We start from the raw sequence: 12,017 nt of genomic DNA on the forward strand, positions 1-12,017 counted from the left end.
CGCCACCATGCTGCCCGATGGGAAAAGGTGCTATATCCACACTGAAGAGACACTTCGACAGGTACATAGATAGGAAATGTTCAGAAAGGTATGGGCCCAATGCGGGCAAATGCGACTAGCCTAGAGTGGCCGGCATGAATGAGGGGCCGAATGGCCTGTTTCCATGGTGTATGACTGTCATGAAAAAAAGAGCAGCCTTTTAAAGCTCAGCGGTTCGAGCAGCATCTGTGGAGATGAAGGGTAGAAAAGGGTCTGTGGCGGATTCAGACTGAGACTCTGCATCAGGGTCTGTGAATGCTGGGTCTCCACCTGAAACATCAACATGCACCGTTTCCACCACGGATCCCTTTTCCAGATTCCAGCAGTCTCTTGTGCCCACACCGACACCGAGCTTTGCCCAACGCCTCCAGCACCTTTTCGCTGTTAAGAGAATCAGTCTTTATTCAACAAGGAGAGATGAGCAGTATCTCTCCCGTGCCCTTACCCCACACAGACTGACCAGTTCAATAGGCAATAGACAAAAGGTGCAGGAGTAGGCCTTTTGGCCCCTCGAGCCGGCACCGCCATTCAATGTGATCATGGCTGGTTATGCCCAATCAGTTCCTGCATTCTCCCCATATCCCCTGACTCCGCTATTTTTAAGAGCCCTATCTAGCTCGCTTGAAAGCATCCAGAGAGCCTGCCTCCACTGCCCTCTGAGGCAGAGAATTCCACAGACTCACCACTCTCTGTGAGAAAATGTGTTTCCTCATCTCCGTTCTAAATGGCTTAATCCTTATTCTTAAACTGTGGCCCCTGGTTCTGGACTCCCCCAACATCAGGAACATGTTTCCTGCCTCTAGCGTGTCCACGCCCTTAACAATCTTATATGTTTCAATGAGATACCCTCTCATCCTTCTCAACTCCAGAGCGTACAAGCCCAGCTGCTCCATTCTCTCAGCATACGACAGTCCCGCCAACCCGGGAATTAACCTTGTAAACCTACGCTGCACTCCCTCAATAGCAAGAATGTCCTTCCTCAAATTAGGTCTCACTAGGGCTCTGTACAACTGCAGAAGGACCTCTTTGCTCCTATATTCGATTACTCTTGTTATTAAGGCCAACATGCTATTGGCTTTCTTCACTGCCTGCTGTACCTACATGCTTACTTTCATAGACTGATGTACAAGGACCCCCAGATCCCATTGTATTTCCCATTTTCCCAACTTGACACCATTTAGAGAGCAGTTCAGCCCCACGATGCTCCCACATTCACAGCGATGACTGGTTACATGACTGTCAACTGACACCCCCTCTGTCCAGTGAACTTGCACAGACACTCCTTCTGAACAGTGCACTGGCACAGGTATGGTCTGCTACTTTATTTGTTACCTGTATCGAGCTACAGGGTAATTCAATTTAAGATACAGTTCAGTACAATTACCACTATTCATAACGACTTAGATACATATTAGATAAGCATTACAGATACAGTGTTGGTGTACAGCGGTAGTACAGTGAGACAGAATACAAAGTTGTCAGTTTGGCGCCATGTTCAAGTCCCAGTTGTTGTAAGTGCAGAGATCTTGATTTGACCATGAAGGTCTGTTGTCCTTGCGGCGTTGCAGGGTTGTCCTGGCCAAGCGTAACCATGGTGTCCTCCACCGCTGTAGTCCACGTCTTTCTGGTCCACGTGCTTGGCCTCTTGGAACAGCGCCCAGTCCAGCCGAGCCCCAGGCAGCTGCAGGGCCTCCAGCGGCCCACTCCCCCGTCGAGGCTGTGCTCTCACTCCCACAGCCAGTCTGAAGGTGGGTTCCCATAGGCCCTCGATATGTGGTGGACAATCCGGGCCTTCCAGGCTGGCCCTTGGTCTACGGGCCGCAGCTCCCTGGGATAATGCGCTCTTTCCCACTGTCCACTCCACTGGCACAGAGACCCCCTCTGTCAGGTCCACTGGCACAGAGTGTCTGGTCCACCACCATGACATCTCCTCTGACCAGTCCACTGGTGCCCCACTCTTCCTCTGTCCAGTTTGCATGGGACCTCGTTGATAGTAATGTATATATAAATGACTTGAACATAAATGCAGATGGCTTGAATAGTACATTGCTGACAGCCCCAAGACGTGGACAGTGAGGTAAATTGTCAAAGTATCCCGTGTGACAGAGATTAACGACAGAATGAGTGGAGAAATGGTTGAAGGAGTTTAACCCAAGCAACTGTGAGATGTTACACTTTTGGAATTCAAATGCAAGGAATGATTAATAGCATGATCTTTAACAACATTGATGTACATTGATCTGTGGGTCCAAATGGAAGGCAATTTATATTAAGAGGACTGCAATACAAAACAGAGATATAATGCTGAGGCTCTATACGGCGCAAGTGGCCACATTTGGAGTACTGTTAGTAAATGTGGGCCCCGTATCTGAGGAAGGGTGTGTTGGCTCTGGAGAGGGTCCAGAGGAGGTTTACATGAACAATTCCAGGAATGTGGGTTAGCACATGATGAGTGTTTGACAGCACTGGGCTTCCACTCAATGTAGTGTAGAAGGTTGAGGGGGGACCTCATTGATACTTACAGAATGAAGAAAATAACAGTGAATGTGGAAAGGATGTTTGCACTGGTGGGAGAGTAGAGGCCCAGCGGTCATAGGCTCAGAATTAAAGGGCATTCTTTTAAAAAGGAAGGCTGTGGAGGCCAGGTCAGTGGATATTTTTAAGGCAGAGTCTACACCAACCAGCGATCCCCACACATTAATACTGTCCTACACACACTTGGCAAAAATTTACACATACACCAAGCCAATTAACCTACATACCCGTATGTCTTTGGAGTGCGGGAGGAAACTGAGGATCTCAGTGAAAACCCATGCGGTCAAGGGGAGAACGTACAAACTCTGTACCGACAGCACCCAACGTTGGAATCGAACCCGGGCCTCCGGTGCTGCGAGCGCTGTAAGACGGCAACTTTACATGAACATGGCTTGTGGCTTGCCGTCATATATATGCAAGGAATCGAGGTACAGGATCATGTCCGGCAGAGATTAGTTTAACTTGGTTATTGTTCAGCAGAGTCAATGTTGACCAAAGGGCCTGTTCCTATGCTGTACACTAGCACAGGACACTTCCTCTGTCTGGTCTATTGCTTAACTCTGTCCAGCCCACTGGCACTGGAGCCACTGTCTGAACCACTGGCACTGGAGCCACTGTCTGAACCACTGGCACTGGAGCCACTGTCTGAACCACTGGCACTGGTCCTACCTCTGTCTGGACACTGACACTGGACCCAGGGCTGTCTTAACGCAGTTGCCCAGGGCCCCACGAGCATAGGGGCCCCATACTAATCTATGTATTGTAGAATGTTATTGTAGAACATGAAAACGGAGAAGAACATCGCAAGTGCATGACGGCATATTTGATACGGCATATTTGATTCGGCATAAAGAAACTGGAAGTGTTGGAGCCCAGTGCACTGCTTTGCCCGGGGGGCTATAATGCTGTTAAGACGGCCCTGACTTGAACCATGTTTATTCAGTTCACCGGCACTGAACCCACCTCTGTCAGGACCACAGGCACTGAATCCCACCTGCATCCAGTCCACGTGTAGAAAGGAACTACAAGATGTTGATTTAAACCGTGGACACAAAATGCTGGAGTAACTCAACGGACATCAGGCAGCATCTCACGGGAATGGACCCATTCCTTCTCTCCAGAGATGCTGCCTGTCCCGCTGAGTTACTCCAGCATTTTATGTCTATCTTCTGCACTCAGTCCACTGCGGACTGAACTAAAAGGACTGCGCGCTGCCTTAAGGCGGCAGCAACAACAACAGCGGCGGCGGCGGGGTTATTCAGGGACAGAAACTCAACCTGTACAGCCTCGCTCTACCCAGCAACTGGTGACTCACAGCCGCCCTCGGCTCCCATTGGCCAACGCCACGACTGGCAGCCGCGCCCCGCTGAAGCTTGCGAGCGAAGGTGAAACCGGTGGAAATCCCCTGGTAGCGTGGGGGAGGGGGAGGGGAGAGAGGGGGAGGGGGAGGGGAGAGAGGGGGAGGGGAACAGGTGACGGGGCAGGGGAGTGGGCAATGGGGAGAGGAGGGGGGGGGGGGATTCTGTACTCACTAATCTTTATCCTGTAAGTGTACACTAAGCACCCATTGATTTTATTCATGTACGGTATGTTTAAGAAGGAACTGGAGATGCTGGATCAAAGGTGGACAAAAATGCTGGAGGAACTCATTGGGTGAGGCAGCATCTATGGAGCGAAGGAATAGGTGACGTTTCGGGTTGAGACCCTTCTATAGACTGAAGAAGGGGTTCGGCCCGAAACGTCACCCATTCTTTCGCTCCATAGATGCTGCCTCACCCGCTGTGTTTCTCCAGCATTTTTGTCTACCTTCATGTACAGTACAGTCCTTTCTTTGACCGGATAGCACACAAACACAAGCTTCTTCACATACACATCGACAAAGACAACACACAAATTCAGATTATACACTGATTACACATAACATTTCTGAAAGAAAAACGAACAAGATATTAGTTCTAAATCATAATTCGAAAAATAAAGCAAGCCCATGGTAGTGAAATGATGGGCTGTCGAGTAACATGACTGGGATAATGTCTGAGTTGTGTCGGTTGGTTCAAGAACCTCATCCCCTCTCACCTCTTATCCCTGGCCTTAAACCAATGGCCTTTGTTTTAAACCAGCATCTGCAGTTCTCTCCTAGGTTTAGTTTAGTTTTGGGATACAGCGCGGAAACAGGCCCTTTGGCCCACCGAGTCCGTGCCGACCAGTGGTCCCCGCTAGGTCAATTTACATTTATACCAAGACAATGAACCTACAAACCTGTACCTTTGTGGAGTGTGGGAGGAAACCGGACGTCCCATCGATAATCCACTTAGTTCATGGGGGGAAGGTACAAACTCTGCACAGACAGCACCCCTAGTCAGGATTGAACCCGGGTCCCTGCTCTTTAAAGGCAGCAACTCTACCGCTGCGCCACCATGCTGCCCAATGGGGAAAGATGTTATATCCACACTAAAGAGGTACTTGGACAAGTAAATAGATAGGAAATGTTCAGAAGGGTATGGGCCCAATGCGGGCAAATGCGACTAGCTTAGAGGGACCGGCATGAATGAGTTGGGCCGAATGGCCTGTTTCCATGTTGTAAGACTTTGTCATGAAAAAAAGAGCAGCCTTTTAGAGCTCAGCGTGTCGAGCAGCATCTGTGACGATGAAAGGGGTAGAAAAGGGTCCGTGGCGGTTTCAGACTGAGACTCTGCATCAGGGTCTGTGAATGCAGGGTCTTAACCTGAAACAACCTGAAACAACAACATGCACCGTTTCCCCTTTCCGGATTCCAGCGCCTACAGTGTCTTGTGCCCACACCGACACCGAGCCTCATCGAGCCACCTGCGGCTCTGATGTGCGGCAGGGAGCCGGGTCTTTTTTGTTGTTGTCTATCTTCTGCATTCAGTCCACTGCGGACTGAATAGAAGTGCTGTGCGCTGCCTTTAGGCGGCGGCGGGGTTATTCAGGGACAGAAACTCAACCTGTACAGCCTCGCTCTACCCAGCAACTGGTGACTCACAGCCGCCCTCGGCTCCCATTGGCCAACGCCACGGCTGGCAGCCGCGACCCGCTGCAGCTTCCGAGCGAAGGTGAAACCGGTGGAAATTCCCTGGTAGCGTGGGGGAGGGGGAGGGGAGGGGAGAGGGCGAGGGAGAGGGAGAGGGAGAGGGGGAGGGGAAGGAAGGGGAGGGGAGGGGAGGGGAGGGGAGGGGAGGGGAGGGGAGGGGAGGGGAGGGGAGGGGAGGGGAGGGGAGGGGAGGGGAGGGGAGGTAGAGATAGAGAAGGATGGGGAGAGGAAAGGCAAGGGGCAGGGATGGCGGTAAAGGAGGTTTAGGAGACAACAATGGGGGGAGAGAGATGAAGTGGACAAGAGGAGAAAGAGGCAGAGGGGGCAAAGGGGAGGGGAACAGGTGACGGGGCAGGGGAGTGGGCAATGGGGAGAGGAGGGGGGGGGGGATTCTGCACTAGCTGTAACCTTTATCCTGTATGTGTGTAATGTGCACCGATGAATTATATTCATGTAGAGTATGTTTAAGACAGAACTGCAGATGCTGGATCAAAAGTGGACAAAAATGCTGGAGGAACTCAGCGGGTGAGGCAGCATCTATGGAGCGAAGGCATGGGTGACGTTTGGGGTCGAGACCCTTCTTTAGACTGGCCTTAAACCAATGGCCTTTGTTTTAAACTAACATCTGCAGTTCTCTCCTAGGCCTTTGGTTTAGTTGGGTTGAGTTCAGTTTCGGGATACAGCGCGGAAACAGGCCATTCGGCCCACCGTGTCCATGCTGACCAGCGATGCCCGCACACTAACACTATCCTACACACACTAGGGACTATTTACAATTATACCAAGACTTACAAACCTGTACTTTTTTGGAGTATGGGAGGAAACCGGAGGTCCCAGGGAAAATCCACCTCGTTCACGGGAAAACGTCCCAAACTCCGCACAGACAGCACCCGTAGTCAGGATTGAACCCGGGGCAGCAACTCTAACACTGTACCACCGTGCCGCCCGATGGAGGAAGGTTCTGGAGAAAAGTTTCCGATGACCCTTGGGGGCCCTTTGGAAACCAAATAATAAACCAGGACATATCCAAGTAGCAGTAGTTGAAGTTTATTGTCGCATCTACAAGTACAGAGAGGTACAGCTACAATGGCATTGCTTGCTGCAGCGTCACACACACATTGACTCACACAAGGCACAAAACACAATTATATATAAATTACACAAGAAGGAAGATGTGCAGAAGTAAAATTAGAAAAGGAAATCAAATCCGCAGTGATGCTTGGTGGAGGTAGCGTTAGGGTCCTTGTGTCTAACACACAGCGGCTCACTTGCACGAAGATCACCAGTGAACTGTCACGGGCGTTACTGTAACCCCCCACCCCCCCACCCCCCACCCCCACGGCCGTGTCGACCCCCCACTGGTCTACTTGCCCCGGACTTACCTGTCTCACTGCCCCACATCATTGACGATATACCTACTCCAACATTAATCATCCCCTCCACCACTGCATCTCCACCCCTGTCCCCTCCATAAAACACTCCACCCTCCACCTCCACCCATTCCTCCCCTCCATAACACCTCCACCCTCCCTCCTCACTCCACTGCAACAACCCTCTCCTCCATACCATTGACATCTTCTCCATTGATCCATCCTCCTCCCCCTCTTCCCCCCCCCATTCCCTCCTCTCCACACCTCCCCCCTCGTCCTCTCCCTCCACATCCTATCCCTCCCCCTTTCCCTCCCCCTCCTCCTCCCGCTCGTCTTCTCCCTCCCCCCTCATCCTCTCCCTCCCCTCGTTCCCCCATATCCCGCTCCTTTCGTCCCCCCATATCCCCCCCCCCTCGCTCTCCTCTCCCCCTCTATTGTTTTTATGTTTATTGTTAAATAAGTGTTCGGCACGGGCCTGTTTCCGTGCTGTAAATGTTATATGGTTATATTGTTAAATTATTTAATGTTGTGTCTTATTTTTATTGGTGTGCTGCAAATGGCAAGTCTCTGAATTTCCCTGAGGGGATTAATAAAGTATCTATCTATCCATCTATCTATCTATCTATCTATCTATTTTTACCACCTCTCCACCCTTGTCTCACCTCCCTCCTCCCCCACAGTCATGCCGCCCGGCTGCGCTTTTAGTTTCGTTTCACTGAAGGAGCGGGGATTCCCGGCACAGATCCCCGAGACCGGCTCCGTGTCTGTGGCCGCCTTGTGTGAGCGTCGCCGGTCAGTTGTGGGGAGCCGCCGGTGCGGGGGGAGGGGGGGGGGGGGGGAGAGGAGGCGGCGAACGGTGGATGGAAGAGGGGGGGGGGTTAATGGGAGCTGGGAAGAAGGTGTTAAAAGTGTCGGGGCGGGGAGAGGGAGGGAGTTGGAAAAGAGGTGGAGTTGAGAGGGTTGGGGGAGTGAGGTGGGGAGAGGGGTGCGAGGTGGGGAGAGGGGTGCGAGGGGGAGTGAGGCGGGGAGAGGGGATGTAGTTGGGGGTCAGGGGGGGGGGTTGCGGGTGGGGTTAGGGGAGGAGAGTGAATAAGGTGGGGAGAGTGAGTGGGAGGTAGAGAGTGGTAGGTGTGGGGGAGAGGGGGGCTGGGGTACTGCGGGTGCTGCCGTGCATCTGTCCCAGAGGCCGGGCACCCTCTCCCCTCCATCATGCCCCTTACCCCACTCCCTCCTCTGCCTCCTCCCACCTTCGTCCCCTCCTCACTCTGCCCTCTCCTTCGCCCCGATCCTCCGTCTTCGTGTCCTCTTTCTCCGTCCCTTTCTCTCCTCACCAGTCTCCTTCTAAGCTCTTCCCCTTCCCTCTTCCTACCCCCCCCCCCCTCCACTGCCCCATTCCCCCCCCCCCCGCTCTGTCCCCACCGCTCCGTCCCCTTACCTGCTGCAATCCCTTTCACACTCCCTCCCTCCCCCCATTCCGTTCCCCTTGCCTGTATCCCCCCCCCCCCAAACCTCCATCTCCTCCGCCCCCTCCTCACCCTCTCTGGATGTGAAACCTGAACGACGTGTCTGAAGAAGGGTCGCGACCCAAAACGCCGCCTGTCCATTCCCCTCCCCCGTTGCTGCCTGACTCACTGCGTTCCTCCAGCACTTTGTGTTTTGCTCAAGATTCGGACACCTGCAGTTCCCTGTGTCTCCTTCATGTTGGACAACAGGAGAGGAGTCATTCACAATCTTGTGTAAGAGGGAACTGCAGATTCACAATCTTGTTCTGTTAGTTGATTTAAGGAGGAGTGGGCACAATGTGATTAAATTCTTTATTAAGATGGAGGGGAATGAGAAGTGTGAGCTGGGGACTTGGTGACAGGTGGTGGAATCTGGAGAACTCTGTGCATCAGGCAGCATCTGTGGAGGCAGAGGCTTGGTTGACATTTCGAGTTGGGATTGGGAGATGGTGTTGTGTCCCGCCCGGAATCATCGACAATCCCAGGATTCTTCCATGCCTCGCTGGCTCCTCCAGCACTTTGTTCGTTATTCTATTCAGAGCTGTATCATGGGGCAAAGGAAATGATTCAAAGATGTGTTGACATTTTGTGCCTTTTGTCTTCCTCCCATCTCCCATCTCCTGAGATACTGCCTGACCCTCCAATACTACAACACTTTGTCTCTTTTTTCTAAAGCTAAATGGCATATGTTTATGGTGAGGAGAGAGACTCGTGAGTCATAGAGTGAAACAATGTGGAATCTGGCCCTTCGGCCCAAATGCCCATGCCGACCAGCATACCCCGTCTACAATCCTATGGGCATTTGGCCCATATCCCTGTAACCCTGCCTGAATGGCAGGTGGGGGTGGGGGGGCGGATTGGGATGTGGGTTGGTGATGCTGTGGGTGGAGTGTGGGCACTGCCATTGACGTGCTGCTTGTGTTACAGGGAGGATGGCGTTGCCAATGTTCCTGCTGTCACTGGCCGTGTTGGATGTGACCATCAGTTGGGTGCTGAGTGGGGCGCTGGGGCAGTGGGGGATGGGGCCGCTGTTGCAGCTCTGGCTGTGGGGAGTGATGCGTCTGGCTGTGCTGTCTGTCTGTCTACGGCCGCTGGTCCATCTGAAGGGCAGCTGGCTAGACGAGCCGTGGCCGGCAATGGCCACCTGCTGCCTGCTGCTACCCACCTACAACAGCCTGGCACTGGCCGTGGGCTCCACCCACACTGAGCTCCTGCACGCCCCCCTCACCACCCGCCTGCTCCTCACCTACCTGGCCACTGCCCTGGGGCTGGTGGTGGCCCACCGCTTCCTACCCCAGACGGAGGCTCAGACACCGGGCCAGACGCCTGCCACAGCCTCCGTCTCCAGACTGCTGTCCTGTCTGCGGCCAGATCTCAGACGCTTCCTCCTCGTGGCCGTCTTCGTGGTCCTGTCCTCGGCTGGTGAGCATGGAAGTGGGGGAGGGGAGTCGGAATCTGGGGGAGGGGGATGTGCGTCTGCGTCTGGAGGAGTGGCATCTGGGGTGGAGCATCTGCGTCTGGGGGAGTGTCGGCTGCGGAAGGGGCGTCTGCGTCTGGTGGAAGGGGTGTATCTTGGGGAGATGGGTCTGGGGTAACTTTATCTGCGTCTGGCGTAGTGTCATCTGGGGGTCGGGAGTCTGCGTCTAGAAAGGGGCGTCTGGGTGCACATCATCATCTGGGGACGTCTGCGTCTGGGGCAACTATCTCTGGGCGAGTGTGTGTGTCTGGGGGAGTATCTGTCTCTGGGTGAGTGTTGTGGGCGAGAGTGTGGGCTGGGTCACTGACCACTGCCCTGTCCCCAGGAGAGATGGCCGTACCCTACTACTCTGGCCGGCTGACCGACAGGGTGACGAGTGGGAAAGGAGTGACGGCCTTCACCAGCACCATACTCACCATGGCCGCCTTCAGCATTGGAAGGTACGGGCGCTAGTGGAATGCAGAGGGGGGCGGGGCATGAGGACAGATGGGCCTTGGGGGTGGGGGGTGTACAACTGTCCCGGGGGGGGGGGGGGATCTAGCCAAGGGGGGTAGTTGGGTGGGGAAATGGGACAGCTATCGGTTAATGCACAGAGACCACAGGACCCAGTCCAGAATTACCCCACCCCCCCGATCACCTTCCCCACACCTTCTCCCAAAACCCCCACTGTCTCCCCCCACTACCCCATCCCCACAGTTTTCCCCCTCCCCCAGGTCCCATCCGCACACAATGTGCCCCACCATAGACATAGAAACATAGAAAATAGGTGCAGGAGTAGGCCATTCGGCCCTTCGACCCTGCACCGCCATTCAATATGATCATGGCTGATCATCCAACTCAGTATCCTGTACCTGCCTTCTCTCCATACCCCCTGATCCCTTTAGCCACAAGGGCCACATCTAACTCCCTCTTAAATATAGCCAATGAACTGGCCTCAACTACCTTCCGCGGGAGAGAATTGCACAGATTCACCACTCTCTGTGTGAAAAAAGTTTTCCTCATCTCGGTCCTAAAATATTTCCCCTTTATCCTTAAACTGTGACCCCTTGTTCTGGACTTCCCCAACATCGGGAACAATCTTCCTGCATCTAGCCTGTCCAACCCCTTAAGAATTTTGTACGTTTCTATAAGATCCCCCCTCAATCTTCTAAATTCTAGCGAGTACAAACCAAATCTATCCAGTCTTTATTCATATGAAAGTCCTGACATCCCAGGAATCAGTCTGGTGAACCTTCTCTGTACTCCCTATGTCAAGAATGTCTTTCCTCAGATTAGGAGACCAAAACTGTACGCAATACTCCAGGTGTGGTCTCACCAAGACCCTGTACAACTGCAGTAGAACCTCCCTGCTCCTATACTCAAATCCTTTTGCTATGAATGCTAACATACCATTCGCCTTCTTCACTGCATGCTGCACCTGCATGCCTACTTTTAATGACTGGTGTACCATGACACCCAGGTCTCGTTGCATCTCCCCTTTTCCTAATCGGCCACCATTCAGATAATAATCTACTTTCCTGTTTTTGCCACCTCACATTTATCCACATTATACTGCATCTGCCATGCATTTGCCCACTCACCCAGCCTATCCAAGTCACCTTGCAGCCTCCTAGCATCCTCCTCACAGCTAACACTGCCCCCCAGCTTCGTGTCATCCGCAAACTTGGAGATGTTGCATTCAATTCCCTCGTCCAAATCATTAATATATATCGTAAATAGCTGGGGTCCCAGAACTGAGCCTTGTGGTACCCCACTAGTCACTGCCTGCCATTGTGAAAAGGACCCGTTTACTCCTACTCTTTGCTACATAGGTCACTGGTCCTCACCACACCCTCTCTGACCCACGACCCCCTCCCTCACCACTCCCTCTGTGACCCCCCCCTTCCTTACTGTGCCATGTCTAGCCTCTGTTCCTGTCTCACACAGTGCTGTTATGGAGTTTATCTGCGACCTGACCTACAACACCACAATGACTGGGATTCACACCCGCATTCAGGGCTCCGTCTTCAGATCTGTGCTACGCCAGGATATCAAATTTTTCG

General features: G+C 53.0%; 1 protein-coding gene across 1 annotated transcript in view; it reads left to right on the forward strand.

Annotated features, from left to right (window-relative positions):
* The first annotated feature begins 7,677 nt into the window (after nucleotides 1-7,677).
* Nucleotides 7,678-12,017, forward strand: part of LOC116970124 (antigen peptide transporter 1-like) — a 17,433-nt gene continuing 13,093 nt past the window's right edge. The window contains exons 1-5 of the mRNA XM_033016846.1: nucleotides 7,678-7,788; nucleotides 8,331-8,335; nucleotides 9,425-9,920; nucleotides 10,301-10,415; nucleotides 11,902-12,015. Coding sequence (XP_032872737.1) covers nucleotides 9,431-9,920; nucleotides 10,301-10,415; nucleotides 11,902-12,015 — 719 coding nt within the window. The 5' untranslated portion in view covers nucleotides 7,678-7,788; nucleotides 8,331-8,335; nucleotides 9,425-9,430. The remainder of the gene's footprint in view (nucleotides 7,789-8,330; nucleotides 8,336-9,424; nucleotides 9,921-10,300; nucleotides 10,416-11,901; nucleotides 12,016-12,017) is intronic.

The sequence above is a fragment of the Amblyraja radiata genome, unplaced genomic scaffold (assembly GCF_010909765.2).
Source record: "Amblyraja radiata isolate CabotCenter1 unplaced genomic scaffold, sAmbRad1.1.pri scaffold_544_ctg1, whole genome shotgun sequence".
Classification (NCBI taxonomy): domain Eukaryota; kingdom Metazoa; phylum Chordata; class Chondrichthyes; order Rajiformes; family Rajidae; genus Amblyraja; species Amblyraja radiata.